Genomic DNA, 18,078 nt, shown 5'->3' on the forward strand with positions numbered 1-18,078 from the left:
CACTGGCTTCCAGAGACGTCCTTTTTAGTCTCGTCTGTCCATCTGAATCGTCTCAACAATCTACTGCCCACACATTCAAGGGCCCAAAACGGAGTCCTGGATTTTTTACTCGAAATTTCACTAGTCTTTACTACTCTTCGGTATCACAGCTGCCAATTTTTCTTAATTCTTCCCTAATGAAAGTGTCATGATTTCTATAACCTAATTTACCAACAATCAAGTACCTAGAGTGAATTCTGATGACAAGAACCCCATCTTGTGGCAAAATTTTTCACAGGCAAGCCTGGCCCCACACCACGCTGCCATCCTCACTGTGAAGGGAAATCTGTGTGAGAAGTTATCGTTTTATCTGCTTCACCGGCGGAATTTCTAACCCAGCATTTATCTGTGTCTGGGAGGGCATCAGAGGATGCAGTAAATCTGCAGAGCACAGTGATTCTGGGACGCTGAGTTATTTTCAAGTGAAAGCTGGCAGTCTGTGTGCAGCTTACCGCAGGAATATTTTAAGAGAAAAGCAAACATTGACTCTGGCTTAGCTCCTGAAATGTTATCAGCTGTTAGGTATGGTTCAGATAGTCCACGTTCAAGAAGATGAACTCACTTAGCTAAAGCAATCACAAGACAAAATTTCCCCAAACCCATAACAAACGACACCCCAATTACCATGATACCTAGCAAAGGTACCCCCGCCACAGCACACGCCTACCTGTATTTCATATCACTCATACCTTATCCCTCAAAAGGTGGCTTTTAAGCAATATCTTTTTGCCATTTTAAAAGGCAGTAAAACTATGTTCTAGAAGTATAATCTCCATATTTTTTCCTTTGCCTCTTCCTTCCTCTCTCTTAAATCAATTTAAAATAAAATATAAATAAATGACTTCTCCCACTGTATGACCTATGTTCCCATTTAAGTCTTATAGTTAAATAAGCTAAAAAGCACTGAGCACAAGTTAAAAAAGACAGTAGATTAATATTAAAACAGCCTTTTATTTGTTAATGTTACATAAGAAATTTAAGCAAGTTACACTATCTTAAAAAAACATAACTAACGCATTTTAAGAGAAACCCTCCCTCCCCCATCCCTCCCTCCCCCCATACCCTTGGTGAATTAAGAATCTAAAAGAAGTAACCATAAAACAAAGTTTTGTGGAGTCCTTCATCCAGGGTGCTTACATGATTAGGTTAATATTGCCATCTTACAAAATTTCTCTTTTCTATTAAAAAAAAATTGTAGACATGATTGTTTATTACAAAAAATTCAGTACAAAATTGCGATATATTGAAAAACACTTTCCCCCTCCCTCACAGCACCGTTATATGTAGCAGAGAATAGTCAAGAGCAGATTGCTAATCTAGATGGAGCAATCTTCAAATTATGCCCAAACACACAGTGGTTTATTGACCCTCCCTCCCCTTCTCTTCTCATAAGAACTTAAAAAAAAAAACACACATACAAAAAAATGTCAAAAAATTTGAGGGACCCTTTCCAAACAGTACAGTTAGTTCAGTGTCAATAATTCACATCTTGCAACAAAGTGTATGGATATGATTTCTTTTACAAAACTTTCAGTGTCAAAAAAGGAAATTAAGGCCATCATTTCGCAGCTTAAAAATTCACATAAAGGAAATATAAAAATATTCTGTGCTTCTGAGAAGGCTCTGCACTGTATGTAGGTGAGGATTACCATCCTTCTTTACTTCGAGGAAGACAGTCGACTTGAGAAGTTCACATAATTGCACAGCTTCTATTGGATGCTCGAGAGGCTCCCTGATGAGGAAAAGAGAAAGAGAAATTAGGGCTAAGAAAGTGGATCACAGTATTTTAACGAGAGATGCTACAAATCCGTACCTTCAAGTGGACCCTAATCATTTCTCATCCTTTTTCATCTGTCCCTTACGGAATTCTTCCCCAGAAAACTCTAATTCCAGCACAGTGATTCTCAACTCCAGCTACACTAAGGAGCTTAAAGAAAATAAATTCTGATCTAGGTCCCTAGATCAATTAAATGAGAATCTATTTACATAAAATGTTAACGTTCCTAAGTAATTCTAATATGCAACCAAAGTTGAAAACCACTGTCTCTTTCATAAGTTAGGAAAGAGATCGATGGACTCCATTCTAAACAACCACATCAGAGAATACGCCGGCTGGCTCCTCAATGTTCCGTCCCGAAGCATTTGCACTGGGTTCATCCTCAGATGTGAAAGTCACCAGAAAAAACTTCCCATCAACTTGCAAGGCCACTGGATTCATTCACTATCGAGAGGTCAAACTAGCTGATCTGTCCTTCCATCTCCCGTCTTCTGAACCTTGATGTTATTTTCTCTGATCACAAAAGCTAAAAACTTCACACATCTTTAACTTCTGTTTTCCTTCTCTCACCCTCAAGTTCAGCCACTGTGCCCTAATGAATCTGCACTTTAATAGTTCCTCAGTGCCCTGGCCGGTAGCTCAGTTGGTTAGAGCATCATCCCGATACACCAAGGTCAGGGCACACACAACAATCAACCCCTGAATGGAATGCATAAATAAGTAGAACAACAATCTCTCTCTCTCTCTCTCTCTCTCTCTCTCTCTCTCTCTCCCCGCCCCCCTACCCCATTCCTTTCTCTCTCAAAATGAATTTTAAAAAAAAGGAACAGTCCCTCTGTACCTCTGCAATTTCCCTTGTAGAGTCCATGCCTTGTAGTTTCAATTTCCCCTCTGCTTCAAAATGTGCAGCCGCTACTTGCCTGGGTGTTCTACCACCTTCCAACCTCACCTCTCTCACACACACACCCTGCAACACAACTGGATGCACCGATACACCTCGTGCTTGAGTCTTGACATGCCCCCCCGGGTGCACTAAAGATCACCACAAACTCTCTGCCGCGCCTCCCCTAAGGAAAGAGGGGAGACTTTGGCCCTCACCTGGAGCCGGCCTTATAACTAACTGCTTTGGCTGGGAGAATGCCTGGGCCTAGCCTGTAAGGGCTCCAGCACTCTTTGTTTTCACCCTCTTGGGAGGGAGCTGCCACGTTGTAGAGCTTGGGCTGAACTACTGAGCGATGAGCAGCCACATGGAGAGAGATGTGAGGGACATTCCAGCCCCAGCCAAGCTCCCAGCAACTGCTTGGTTAACTCAAGTCTCCATCACGGGAAGCAAGATAATCTCCCAGCTGAGCCCAGTCAAACCAAAGAATCATGGGAAGGAAAAAACCATTGTTTTAAGCCACTAAGTCTTGGGGTGGTTTGTCAATGTAACGACAAATAATTCAAACACCCTCAGAACACCATCGTCTGCGTCTCATGCCCAAACAATTGCCCGTCCTTCAAAATACTGGACAAGCAGATTTCCCGGAGATCTCAGCTACTCCAGGGGCCCAGAGAGCTCTCTCCAGCGGCCGGCCGACTACAGCTCACACTGATATCTGACATTGTTATTTTACTCCCAGTCATTACAACGGTTCTTTAAGGGCGGAAAATGGATCTGGTGCTTGTTTCTCAGTGAAGCCAAGTCTAAAGTATCTATTCTGAAGTAGTCCCTGAAATGTATGAAGTATCCAGGCCAAAAGTTCATTCTACCTCATATAACCCACCTCAAGTGGTTCTCCACCATGGGGACTACACACTAAGATAATGTTCATTTGGAGTAGGATTGGGACTCATAAAGCAAAACGAACAGACCTATAAATCTGGAGACAGGCTTATGGAAATAGCAGTTTTGATTAATGATCAGACTCAAGCAGCTTGAGAATATAAACTGAAGGCTCGTTAGTTATTAATAATTCCAATTTAATTAGAATCAAATTTGGAGCTTCTTTATTTTAAGAGCTCTCAAAAGCCCAAGCACCAGCTACAACCTATCTTGCAATTAGATGATTAAGAACTTAATATAGCATCAATTTGATTTCCTTCTGAAGCCGAATATTGCTCTTTGTTATTTTTTTTTAAGTTTACATGCAGATGCTTACTTCTAATTTAGAAGTGTAAACTTCTCAATCACAGAATCCTTAAGTAAATAATTTTGAGCATGCATTCTAATTACATATGCTTAATAAGTGTCACACATGTCCTACCGTATTATGTACATTTAAAAAAAAAAACACACACACACAAGACAAAACTGAAATTGGATATAATGAGAAAACAATGTTTTAAAAAGGTATGCCAACATTTCCTTGCAGTAACCTGATGTACTACGCCGAGTATCTCCTCAGGAAAAGCAGCATCCACTTGTAGATCCCTGTTCTGGCTCATCAAGCACCAGGGAAAAACCAGACTCCACGACTGGTTTTGGTTTTCATGTAATTCCATTAATAAAATTCAAAGCAAATATATTGAAGTAATACCTGCTGGTGGAAAAATTCTTCCTCAATAGCCACTTCAGCTGCTTCCTCCTCCTCCTCCTCTTCCTCTTCAGGTATGGTTGTTTTAAAGACTGTACTTCTTTGAGCCACCTCCTAGAAGCAAGAGGAGTTTGATTTTAAGTTGAAACCAAACGTAAGTTTAAGAAATAGCATTCCTACATCAGGGACTTTGTTTAAAGTGGCTCATCAGTAGCTTTAGCTACTGAACAGGAATTTTTGCATAATCAGAAGCAGTTCTTAGATCTTCAATATTCCCTGCAGAGAAGCTACTGGTATCCAATTTGAAATGCTTGCTGAGAAGGTCCCACTGCTTTCATCCCATTCTGTTACTCCAAATCCTGTAAGTGATTTGGCAGATTGAATTCTTATAGCACTCCACGTGAATGCAGAGTAAGGCTCTCACCTGGCTCCAGCAAAAAGACGGTGCTAAATAAATGCTGAATACGCCCTGACCGGTTTGGCTCAGTGGATAGAGCGTCGGCCTGCAGACTGAAGGGTCCCAGGTTTGATTCCGGTCAAGGGCATGTACCTTGGCTGCAGGCACATCCCCAGTGGGAGGTGTGCAGGAAGCAGCTGATCGATGTTTCTCTCTCATCGATGTTTCTAACTCTCTATCCCTCTCCCTTCCTCTCTGTAAAAAATCAATAAAATATATTAAAAATAAATAAATAAATGCTGAATAAAATGAAGTTGGAGTCCTGGATGGTATGGCTCCGTTGGTTGGGCATTGTCCCGTGCACCTAAAGGTTGCAGGCTCCATCCCCAGTAGGGGGGTGTGTAGGAGGCAGCCAATGGATGTTTCACTCTCACATCAATGTTTCTCTCCCCACCCCCTCCTCTCACTCTAAAAATCAATTGAAAAAAATATATATATTTTTATTTTTTTTTATTTTTTTTTTTTAAATGAAGTTGGAGGCCAGCTGCTGTGATCTCAGGAGCCATGGCAGCAACAGGACTCCGTGATGAGTGAGAAGAAAAGGACGAGCTCCTTTCATTCCTTCAGCAACTGGCTCCTCTTGAATGAAATGGAATCAAGACCAATGAGCACTGTTTACTAATAATAACACACTCGTGAAGGGCCAGTGCATTCCACACATAAAACGGACCGCCCGTCGTTCACTGTCAGTGGGACAGGAAGTAGCCATCCCCATTTCCTACTGCCTTTCCTGTAGGGACTGCTGACGCGCACGGATGCAGCAGTGATTCCATTTAAGCTCCGGGCTACCCTGATGAGCTGGCAGGGGTGAGTGAGTGCTCGGAGCACCTAATTCACGCTGTCCCGTGTCCTAGCGTCACCCAAGCACGATAACTCCTTTACAGGAAGAGGAAGGCGCTAACATGTCAGTGTAAGCTTCTCTGAAATTTAACACAGACCAGCTAGTTTAAAATGGCAGAGGAAGAAAACCAAAAGTGACATAGCAATGAGCTTCCATTTTAAATACGTCCCAGGATACAGTCTGTGAGTGAAGTAAGGGAGTGTGGTAGCATTTTGCGGGAATTTTGATAACTGTGGCAGGGCCAGGAAAGATGGGCCATTCTGAGTCTCCCAACTAGCCGGAAACTTCAATTCTGTGCGAGTGGTCTCTGCCTACACATACAAGGAGCCATTTCACAAGTATCTGCCTGCTTTAACCAAAGTGTAATTTAGATCAATTACAATTCTTGGAGCTAAGATATCATTTGGGAGATTGTGGCATACATACAAAACAGAAAAGATTCTCAAAAAGCTTTTGAAGTACCCAGCTTTCCTCAACTCATCTTAAAATAAGGAAAGATTTTTTTCAAAATCTGTTGTAGATTCTTCACATTCTAGCTTCTGGCGGCTGAGCTATATAGCATTTACTATTTTCTGGGGTATAACTTCTCAGGACGTTTTTGTTAATGGAGGAGCCGATGGTTAAGTTATGATAATCGCTGTATAGGAAGTAATCATTTTCATAGATAAATTTCAGTTGTGCCTATATTCTGCAAGGTACAGAGACACTGCTTTATTTTTTATTTCCCTCATACAAAGACATTTTATTTTCTGTGTTTTTAATCATCCATCACTCCCTCCCTCATTTCTCAGTCAGAGCCCCAGTTTCACTGGACACCCATCTGTCCCACGGAGTGTGGCCCCGCCGTGGAGGGGGAGGGAGGCTCAAGCTCCAGCTCTGTCCTCCTGGCCCCAGAACTGGGTTAGAGGCGGGCACGTGACCCAAGCTGGCAGAGTAAGACACAGGAAGCCGCTCTTTCCCATACCAAGCCAGCTCCAGGGGCAGCCAGCAGCCATCCTGAATCCATGAGGGAGACAACCCAGGAAGCAGAGACACTAGGAGGACCCGTAGGACACTGGGCGAGCCCATGGGTCAAGCCTACTACCTCTGGAGTTTTGGTTTTGTGAGCCCACATGTTCCCATTCTTTTAAAGCCAGTCTAATTGGGTTTTCTGACATTTTCCATGACTCGGCAAGAAGAAAATAGGCACAGAAAATGAAACTGGCTTGAGCCAATTACTTTCAAGGTTACAGAAAAGTGGTCTTTATGGTGATGAATACAGATCGTTGCAAACATGGTCTGGGACCTACTAATAAACACAGTCTTGCAGAATTAGATAGCTGACAAAAGCACTCGTGACAAGGCACAGGAATCAGTAACTATATTGTGATACCGCCCCTGCTGCTGACAGAAGTCACTAATAGAGCCTAGCCAACAGGAAGCAATCGTTTGTTTAAAAAAAAAATAGACAAACCAACCAACGGATCTGACAGTCGGTGGTCTAATCATGAAGGGAAACCTGAGCTTCCGATCGCTTCACGGAAACGTCATTGAGGAGCTGCCTCAAGACCCATCCCAGGCTCTGGCACCTGCTTTAGTCACGTCATCGCATCTCTAGGGTGGGTTTCTGAACCTGCTGCGTTCCAAATATCCTCCTATTAAGATTACCTCTAACTTGGAACACCTTTTCACACAGAAAAGAACGCTCTGGGTGGCAACTAGATTCCCCGGCTCACACAAGCCGATTTCATCTGCCTTCCCATAGTGCTTTCCGACCTGAGCGCCCACCGCTCCTCCTATGTGTTCCGAAAGAGACGTGTGCTCTGCCCACTTCAGTTACAGGGAAACCACCAGCCCAGGAGCTACGGAAATCCTAGCTCTGAGGCGGCGGCACCAGCGACCGCTGGGAAGGACTCCAAAGGGCTGCAGGCAGCAGGCCAGGGCCCGCGCGGACAACAAGGCCAGGCAAAAATGAGAGTAGGTCCTTGCCCTCGATGTACTTACTCTCTAGTGAGGGGCCCATCTGGCCAGCGCAGGGTAGGGTACGAGGCCTGCACCTGGCCCTTCAGGAGAGAAGCAGCCCTCGGGACACTGGGATTTGCCTGAGACCACTCCCTCCCACAGACACTTATATCTCCTGGTGCCGAGAGCGCACTCATGGGAATGGGAAGTGTGTGTGTGTGTGTGTGTGTGTGTGTGTGTGTGTGTGTGTGTGTGTGGTGGGGGCACCGGGTGACTTTACCTGACACTTGGGGATGGGTAAGGTGCGTTGACAAGAATTCTAGGACTGACATGTTGAAAACATACACATCAAGCAGATCTTCAAACTCCACAATCTTCAAATTCACAGTTTCACACACACTGACAGCTAGTGACAAGGTCGGTAACATTAGCGTTCATAGAGGCCAGATGCTGTTCCAAGTACCTCCCAGGATTGTCTCATGTCTGTTGTTCTCATTATATTAATGTTAGCTCACTGATATTGCCTTATCTCCATTTTAGAGAAAACTAAGCGAGGGAAGGAAGCTGCCAAGGGCACACAGCCGTGTGCGTGGGGACAGCGGCTTGGCCAGGCTCACTGAGCCTCTGCTGTCACCAGTCAGGACTCTGACACTCATACTGCGTCCCCACGTCTGAAGTCAGCGTCTCCTTGAATTACGCAGCAGTCCTGGTCTGATTTAAGCAATCAGTCACTTTTTGATTTGATTTCTGCAAAGAAATCACACTTGCGGGATGAACTTTCAGGTGAAGTGGACATGGTAGTGGTGCTGATAAAATGAACGGCCATACCTCTCCCTGAGAATTTCTCAGGATGACCTTCACGTCTTCGCCAGTGCCCCAGGAGTTCTGGTTCTTCCAGATGAGGTCGGTGGGAGGACTGGCTGTGACACCCGCGTTTGCAGCCCAGATCTGGAAACAAAACCAGGACATCAGTCTACTCAGAACCCATGTCCGCCTGCCAATGACAGCAACATTATGAGAGAGTTGAACACCCAGTAGGGCTGATTCTAAAAGCCTCAGACCTGTGCCCTAGCTCCAGACCTATTATATTAACTAGCTGTGTCAAGGAGAACCCGCAGAACTTATCTGGGCTCCAGCTTCCTCATCTGATAAGTGAAAATGATGACGCGGGGCTCGGAAGTCAAGCTGCCTACATTCACATCCTAGCTCCTCTGCATGTCAGCTTACCCTTGAGAAAGTTACCTTACTTTTGTCATCCATAAAATGGGACAGAAATGGTACCTAGAAGATGGAAATTTTTGTCCAGGACAAGTAATTACCCACTCACACGGAGTGGCTGGCTCACTCAGGGAATCTGAGCTCTCACTGTGAGCATTCTATTAGCTCTCTGAGTTCATGTGAAGGGAGTCTCTGACCCCTCCCACAGGATCTGTCCTCCAGCTGCTGCAGCAGGGATCAAGGAGAGGACTAACTCCTCTCAGACCTTCTGGGGGAGACGGCCTATCGAGAATACTCATGGAAAGTGGTATGTCTCCAACCAGGAACCGTGTGAAATGGAACTCCAAAAAGATACAGGAATATGACTGCTATTGAAATAGGCAAAACCAAGAAAACAATCACATTTTCCCTTTCATCAGCATGAAATTTCTGCCATATTTTTAATGTACTTACTGGCAGAAGAATATGGGTAAAGTGGAGGAAACTTTAGAGCAGAAAACGTAGGTGTGAATCCTGGACAAGTCACTACACCTCTACACCTCAGTGTCCTCACCTTAGGGACACGGCGACCTGTCCTGATTGTCCTAAAGAACCACATGAAACTAGGAAAGTTCTCTACCAGTAACTTGTTTTACAACACAACGGGCTATCTGATGGCAGAAGAAGACTGGAGATGGTCTAGGCCAGTATACTTTCAAATGCGGAAAAAATCTATGAATTACTGATGAGGAGCCCTTCCTCGTTAGATGCCCACTTGCAGCTCCCAGGCCTTCCATCGGCATTACACATGGCAAGGGCCAGGGGGCATGTACTGGGAGAAAACTGGAAAAGGAATGCATCTGGGCAGCCTTCCAGATTATGTGGAACGATAGTGTTTTCCTAATTGCGAGCAATACTTTTCACTAGTCCACACGGAATCGCATGGTTGGTTTCGTGTTAATAATAATCATAAAATATCAGCAATCTTACTGGGTAGTTTAACCTAAAAGTAATAAATATGTCTCAGAGCCAAGTTGTTCGATATGGCAGCCACATGTGGCTGTGAGCACCAGAAGTGTGGCTGGTCCAAATGGAGATACGCAGGAAGGACATCTGTTGGAAGACTCAGTTCGAAAAAAAGTAAACTATCTGACAATTTTTTATATTGATCCCGTGTTGAAATGGTAATATTGTGGATATATCGGGTTAAATAAAATGTAGTGCTAAAGTTAATTTCACATCTTTCTTTACTTTTTTTAATGTGGCTACAAGAAAATTTACAATTACCTTTGCAGTTCTCTTATTTCTGTTCTAGAGTTTTAAATTCATCTTTGCTATCGCCTCATACAATTTTATAGATTAATCACTTATCACTACCATGATACAAGGAGCTTCTTCTCACATTTCATGCTATCGACTAGAGGGAAAAAAAAGCATTCCAGTATTTTATATGACAACTGGCTTCTCCCCTCGCCCTACAGAATGCATATCTGTTTAGTCCTGTGGAACTATATGCAGTGGAAAATGCAGTGATTGGCATAATGGCTTCACATTACTTTAAAGAGATAGAGAGCACACTCAAATCTGAATCTTCTGAATTAAAATGTTAGGTGCTTTCCACTACATTATGCAGCTTCCATTAGACAAATAATAAAAACTGAGCAATTTTCTCACTATAGTAATTACTACGGAGAGGAAGGGATAATGCGGTTAGGGTATTTGTTCCCATTTTTACCCATGATTATAAAATTAGCATCTGATATTTTCACAATGTGGCATCAAGCTCTATGAATACACTTTTAAAAGGGAAGTTCTAACCTCTTGAGCCTTTGATCTTAGACACTAAGTAAGGTTTATATCCATCAAAATTTAAAACATGTTTAATATTTTTTAAAAGAATTGATAAAAAGAGTCATCTCTACATTCTTTAGGGATGAAAACAGTAACTTGTTAAAGGTCTCTATCAAAGCTAACATATTGTTTGCTAAAGCTACTTACTAAGTAGAGTAAAGGAACCTTGTGCTCGATCAATGAAAATTCTCTAAAAATGAGCAAATGATAATTTAGTCACTAGTAGAGAACCATTTAGAATTCAAAACAAATCAGAATGGCACATAGCCCATCTCTCTAAATCTAGAGCCTTTGATATTATGTAAAAGCCACGTGTAACTTTTGGTAAAATACTATGTTTAAGCAGTGCCTATCACCTAATGACTTCTATTGAGAACATAAGTAGTCCCTATCCCAGCACTAGAGATGGTGACTAAGGTGAGTGGGGCCTGGACACTAAGCACTGCCCAGATTCTGATGCTCATCTGAGACTAAAGGCTGTCGCTGTAAGGCAGATCCCAGCATAACAGATGGTCTTCCTAACTGTTCTCTATGTCAAGCACTATCTTCTCAATGACCCTGGGCTCCAATTACCAGTCAGGAGACAGCTGTTTTACATCTACTCGTGTAGACAAAATAGAAAGAATTCATAGGTACATTCTTCCACTTTTAATAGACAACTGCAACTCTCAATAACACAGAACTTTTAAAGTCTTTAATAGCATGTGTGATTTCCTAATAATGTCAAAGATGTTTTAATGCCCATTTCTAAAATGCTTCTCTTTAAGCTAAACATTTTCCTGAAATATTGCTAGGTAAGACAATGAAGTTAAATGATGACTAAATTCACTTACTGTAACAGTCTGCCCTGCCTTCAGCACATATCTTGAGGTATATTTGTAACTGACTGATGTGTCTCCAATTTTTCTGATCATCTCCCAGCCTCCCATTGGTTGATCCTATTCAGAGAAGAAAATAAAACAAGGTCACTTCAAATACACAGAGAGCTATGGAATAATCAAACAAATGAGTCTATAAAGGAAGTTAATCTAGCTTTATGGCTGACTCCCATGATTCCTATTTTCCTATAATAAAAAGAAGATATGGTGCCCTGGCCAGTGTGGCTCACTTGGTTGGAGCATCGTCCCATAGGCCGAAAGGTTTCAGGTTCAATCCCCAGTAGGGGCACATTCAGGAGGCAACCAGTTGATGTTTCACTCTCACTTCGACATTTCTCTCTCTCTCCTTCTCCCTCTCCCACCTTCTCTCTCCCTCCCACTAAAATAAAAAAAAATTTTTAAAAAAAAGAAAAGAAAATATGGCTTTGTCATTCAGCAAAACAGCAACTTCGACAACGCTGCAGATTAAATGTGGGCAGAAGTGGTCCAGATGCATTAGCATTCGTTCACTCCTTCATTTAGAGAGGAAATACCTGAGTCTGGCTCATATTTCCTTCTTTGCGTGAAGCTAATGGCTGTGAAAGAATACCCTCCATTCACACCCACACTCCAAGTTTTTCAGAAATCTCGCAAGAGCAGGGAGTAACAATAATCCATCCTTGGGAAGGCCACTGTGACAAAATGACCAGGAGTGAACAAAGGCCCTGGCTCTTCTGTAAGGAAGGGCTAATGAAGGAAATCTTCAAACCACTTAGCGCACCAACTCCACTTCCCCCTCCTGGTGTAATTTATTCTTTCTCCACGAATTTAGGTGAAGACCACTAAATCCAAGTAAAGGCTGAGGAGCTATTACAATTGCAAGATAGCCCACCAGTCAGCAAAGTCTTGCTGGGGGAAAAATTGGGGCGTTGTTTTTTACCTGTTCGGACGTGTTCTTCAAGCGGATAAATTTCCCGTCAACATCTATCTCTTCAATACAGATGTTCCCGGTGGCTGAGGCGGAATGAGAGATGCTAACGCTGCTGCTCGCCTCTGATTCTTCCACGTCCACTCTCTTCCGTTTCCCCCTAGTAGTGCGCACGCTGCGACTTGAGGATGCTCGTGAGACTGTCACACGGGAAGAAGGGCTCGGCGAGAGCTTCAATCTACACAGGAAACAGAATGCTCCGTTTATGAAACATACTTCCCCTCCTGCCTTAAAAGTGGGTATTAAAACCCTGCACGTGCATTCCTAAAGCAAAACATGACTGGCGATCTGTGAGACAAAGCCGGTGCACATCTTAACTAAGATAGACTTCTTTGCACGAGGATCTCCACCATCCATTTTCTTTAGAGTAATAGTAATTTGAATGCTTTCCCCAGGAACAGAATATAACCATAAGGCAGAAGGTTTGGAAAACGGGAGGAAATCGTCCCATCTACCATCACCCTACACAAACATTGTTATATTTACTGTACTTTTTAAAATCTTGTCATGCCTGCATTTTCCTTTTTACAAAATTATAATCACAACTGTATGCAATACTGAAACTGAATGGCTTTTTATTCTAAATCAGACACTTTCCCATTAGAACTTTTTTCTGAGAATAGGTGTTAAAAGAATTTATACACTAATCCTGACTTGAAAAATAAGTATAAAGACTCTTTCAGCAAATCTGATATTTTACAACTTATTAAATTATCAAAACATTTTAAATCTCAAAGGAAAGACTCCATCCTGACACAGTTCAGCATTTATTATAATCCTATATAATAAAGAGGTGATATGCAAATTGACCCTCATGCCCTCACAAGATGGCTGCCTATGACCAGGCTGGCAGGGGGGTTAGTGAGGGATGACCAATGACTGAACAAGCAGGCTGTGTGGGGCGACCAGGCCAGCAGGGCGGGTGGGGGGGGGGGGGGAAGCGAGGGGGCGGGCAGTTAGGAGCTACCAGGCCGGCAGGGAGGGGGAAGCTGGGGTAACCTGGCCAGCAGCGGGGGGCAGTTAGGGACAATCAGACCAGCAGGGGGGGACAGTTAGGGGTGACCAGGCAGGTGAGCAATTAGGAGCCAGCGGTCCAGGATTGTGAGAGGGATGTCCGACTGCCGGTTTAGGCCTAATCCCCGGGATTGGTCCTAAACCAGCAGTCGGACATCCCCCAAGGGGTCCCGGATTGGAGAGGGTGCAGGCTGGCCTGAAGGGACACCCCCCCCCCATGCACAAATTTCATGCACTGGGCCTCTAGTAATAATAATAATAATAGACTGCTTGAGCCACAGTTTTTGTTGCTGACATAGAAATATGATCTATTACTATGAACATTTCAACACCTAGGTGTTAAAAGAAATGACATAGAAAATATTTAAAGTTAACCTTGTTTTAAAATATAACCCAATCCTATTTACTCTTCTTTAAATAAAAAGGGTGGGGCAAAAAGTAGGCCATAAGGTAGACGCCTGAGTTGCTCACCTCTCCTCTTCGCCTTCTAGGAGTTTCCTGTAAGCACTGATTTCCATGTCCAGGGCTAACTTTACGTCGAGAAGTTGTTCATAATCGCTCAGCTGTTGCTGCATCTGGTCCCTTATTTCCGCCATCTCCCTCTCTTTGTCAGACAGCATGCGCCGAGAGTTGTCTCTTTCTTTAGCAAGCAAGTCCTCCAACTCTTGGATCCTCTCCAAACAGGCTCTAGACTGCAGATTCAAGGGAACACATTGACTTTCGAGGAACATTCCCACATTAGCACAGGCGGCTATTTTAAACCACGATCCACTGCCTGGGTTGGAAAGCAAATAGAAACCTAAGGCATGTCTAACATCAGAATGCAAGAGATTTTGATTTTAAGAATTTAAAAACCAAAATTCCTCCAATATAAAATGCAGCCCGCAGGAAATGCCTTTTAAAAAAGATATAGCCATCAAATGTGTCATAAACATACATATAATTTTTCCATATTTGACCAAATAAAACAGAATTCTAAACTATGGTTTTAATCAAAGTCAAGTCTGGCTCCCCTACAATCCTTTTAGCTCAGAAGTATCAACCAACCAAAGTAAAGAACTAAAAAGATAAGTAACTCGTTGACAGAAGAAAACACAGGGGCGGGTAGTCTGAGAGTTGCTGGAACTATTGGGGACTACACAGGGACTCTGGTTGTCCCTTTAGGGGGTGTCCCTGTGGGACTGCTGTGCTCTCCCGTGCTCACCCAGCCCGCGAAGTCTAACACAGTGCTCTGCAAAATATTATTGCAAATATAAAAACTTCATGTTTGGTATTTTAAAAAATGAGAAATTATACATCCTATGCCAGGAAGTTCATCTTAGAAACCTTGTGGCTCACTAGGTAATTATTCCTCTATATTTCTCCAAGACAGAATTCATCTCAGTAGCCTCAGAAAGTGACAAAGGTAATCAATTCAAAAAGACAGACGGACAGCTGAGGCCCTGGGAGCCCAGAGATAAAAGGAACGCTACGCAGTGCAGACACACTGCGCTCCACAAGGGAGATTTATTGCTTGCAGGGGTGTGGGCAATAAACTGTGAAACTGCTTTATATGTACACTGGGCTTGAACAAGTCAGTCAACAGGATAGAAGAAACCAGGTTTCTTACTCTCAGAGAGAAAAATTACGGGTAAGCGAGAAAGGGAGCCTAAAATGAACCCTGAGGTACAGGGTAGGAGTCAGAGGCATCAGTATGAATTTGTCTTTAGCTTAACATACATACAAGGAGGCAAATAAGTGCGCAAACACGGGTTAGCGTACATTCCTGGATGACCTAGCTCGGCCTGCGGGAGGGCCGAGAAGCGGCGACACCCAGGACCAGTGAGCACACTCAGAGCCCGATCTCATGTGCATGTGCCTTCTCCAGCAAGGAGAACCAGGGCTCCTGGGAGAAACGGCAGACCTGAGGTGGGGGCTGGGTAGATACAAGGTGAGCCTGCAGCACCTCAGAGCACCAGGACGTAAAGAAGTGCTCCAAAGTGGGGGGCCGTGGCATCCCACCCGAGGAACTCCTGTGGCCGAAGCTGGTGAAGTGATGTAGTTCTGGATCATAACCCAACGAGTGAAATATCCAGAGCCCACCCTGACGGGAACCAATACACGAATAAATAAATGTGTCAACAGGGCAGAAGAACCACACCTCTACTTAAGAGTTCCAGTTAATAAATGCAGACAGTCCACCTCAGGATGTGGAGCTGAGTCCCTGCCCTTCACCCCTGACAGCTCGAGAATGAGTGTGGGGAGGGAAGAACAGTAATCTGGTCGGGGAGAAACCTGGCAAACTCCCACTTTACCCAACTGGGAAGGTTGACATCACCAGGGATGTAACGTGGACGTCACGTCGTCCCTGATGTGATGCAACAAGAAGGGCCCCTAAACCCATGACCCAGGCTAATCAGGAGAAAAGCACCTGGTAAACCCAGATCGGGGACAGTCTAGAGCAGTGGTCGGCAAACTGCGGCTCATGAGCCATATGCGGCTCGCGAGCCACGGTTTGCCGCTCTGTTGACTAATGAGTTTGCCGACCACTGGTCTACAGGATGCCTGCTAGTGCTCCTCAAAACTGTCATGGTCAGAAGAACAAGGGAAGCCTGAGAAACTGCCCCAGACCAGGAGACTCAGGAGAGGGGTTCCCTGGAGCTGAAAAATGACAATAGAAGATGTGGTGAAACCCAAACAGTCTGGAGTCTAGCTACTGTCAGGTCTTAGTTCTGACCATGAACAAAATGCTAACAATGGGGGCAACGGGGGGAGGGAGACAGGGGAACTGTCTGGACCATCTTTCCAACTTTTCGGTAAACCTAGAATTACGCCCCCAAAAAAGTTGTTTAAAAAATAATCAATCAATCAATCAATTACAATTCAGAGCAGCATCTGACATTCCGTATCAGAAGCAGGCCTTCTTCATAATAGTGATACCAAACATAATCCCTGCCTCTGAGAACTTGCACTTAGATGCATCTGCAAAAACAATGCTATAAACTGAGAAATACGTTTTTTCCTCTCAGGTTTCTTATATGTTCTTTCCTCTAAAAGAAAAAAATATATATAAGTGCAAAATGTCTCTTCTTCAATGAATCTCTTCACCTTACTCCCATGTGGGAGGTAGACAGAACAGGCAACAAGGTGGAATCTAAAGGGGCTGATGAGACGTAAAGTTCCCAAGATTCAGAGAGAACCTCTGCGCCTGGATGTGTAAACCCTGAAACGCCCCTATTGGTCTGTCGTTGATGCTCCAGAGTTCCTTAAGAGAGAAAAATCAAAATGTAGGATAAAAAGGGTTTAAAAGTTATTCTGAATCATTTTGTAGTTTAAATAGAAATATTTAAATTATATTTTAAATAGCTGCACTGCATCTGTTATGTGTGAAATACATAGAACGGGACATGAGAAGCAGGCCTAGATTCTCCCTCCCAATTCTGCTGTTAGCTACTTAAGAGACCCTTGGCACTCACTAACCCAGGATCCACATTTGGAAAGTGAAGAGGCCTAATTATCTGTAAGATCCCACCTCGAACTCTAAAATTTTATGACTGACCTCTAATGGTCTTGTTTTTTATTTTATTTTATAGTTTGTAACAATTTATTGCACTAGTTTATTATGCTCTAGTTGCAATAGCAGTTTCCAGAGTCTGGGTGTAAGAAAAACAAAAATTAGACATGCTTTCAAAGTGCCACTGGACACGCCTGCATACAAAGAGACTCTGACCAACCAATTGACTTGGCCAAAGTAAAAAGCCTAGAAAGGAATGATAGAAATGCTGTAAGCAATATGTAAAACTCCTAATTCCAGAACATAATACTGCTAACATGTAGTATTTAAAAACATTTCCTAAAGTCAGCATTTTAAAGGCTATGTCCATTGTAAATAAAATTTAAGAAGTACTTCGCTAACATGAGTCATAACTGAAAGGAAATTCTGTGGCCCAAGAAGCAGCATGATGAAACTGATATGACTCAACATTAAGGCTATTAAGGTGTACAACAGGAAAGCATTGAGAGATGGCTTTTCGTTTCTGATGATCTTTCTAAGACTAAAATTTATCAACGAATGGAGATATTCCTCAAGGTATATTATTTATCATAAAATCTGGTACCAGTAATGAACAGGGGAAAGGATCCCCCCCCCGCCCCCCCCAAACAGAGAAATGTAAAACTGTTCTGCTTGAAGGATGTGCTCCTCTCCTATGTCCTAAGGAGTTAGCTCCAAAAATCCCCTGGGTCCTGCCTAACTGAACTGAAAGTTAACAAAAAAACTGAAGTTAACAAAAAAACTTGCAAGGATGGGCACATATCTGATGGGCGCAGTCAAGTGGATTAAACAGCAGCCAAAGACATGAATAAGAAAAGCTAGGGAAACGTAAAATTGCAGAAGGGACAACTGGAATATAATTTATTAAATGGAGAAAAAGTAGTAAATGTCAAGTCAGAGTAAGAACAAAGAGGCCTGTTTTGGGAAAGGTACCTGTTAAGATGCTGTAACGGAAAAAACACACAAACGAGTATTAAATTCCTAAAAGAAAATCTTTGAAGAGATCGAGACGTAAAGTGAAGAATTGGACATATTTAAAAAAGAAAAGAAAAGAAAAAAGAAAAAGCC

General features: G+C 43.1%; 1 protein-coding gene across 2 annotated transcripts in view; it reads right to left on the reverse strand.

Annotated features, from left to right (window-relative positions):
• Nucleotides 1–1,096: 1,096 nt before the first annotated feature.
• LMNB1 (lamin B1) overlaps nt 1,097–18,078 on the reverse strand; it is a 41,163-nt gene continuing 24,181 nt past the window's right edge. Inside the window, exons 6-11 of one of the 2 annotated variants that reach the window (XM_008141359.3) lie at nt 13,950–14,170; nt 12,417–12,642; nt 11,453–11,557; nt 8,400–8,519; nt 4,336–4,446; nt 1,097–1,771 (exon numbers count right to left, since the gene is read on the reverse strand). In XM_008141359.3, the coding sequence (XP_008139581.1) occupies nt 1,730–1,771; nt 4,336–4,446; nt 8,400–8,519; nt 11,453–11,557; nt 12,417–12,642; nt 13,950–14,170 (825 nt within the window). In that variant the 3' untranslated portion in view covers nt 1,097–1,729. Of the gene's footprint in view, nt 1,775–4,335; nt 4,447–8,399; nt 8,520–11,452; nt 11,558–12,416; nt 12,643–13,949; nt 14,171–18,078 lie in introns of both variants that reach the window. The other variant, XM_054714940.1, reaches the window with a different exon arrangement.

Source organism: Eptesicus fuscus, chromosome 4 (assembly GCF_027574615.1).
Source record: "Eptesicus fuscus isolate TK198812 chromosome 4, DD_ASM_mEF_20220401, whole genome shotgun sequence".
NCBI lineage: Eukaryota > Metazoa > Chordata > Mammalia > Chiroptera > Vespertilionidae > Eptesicus > Eptesicus fuscus.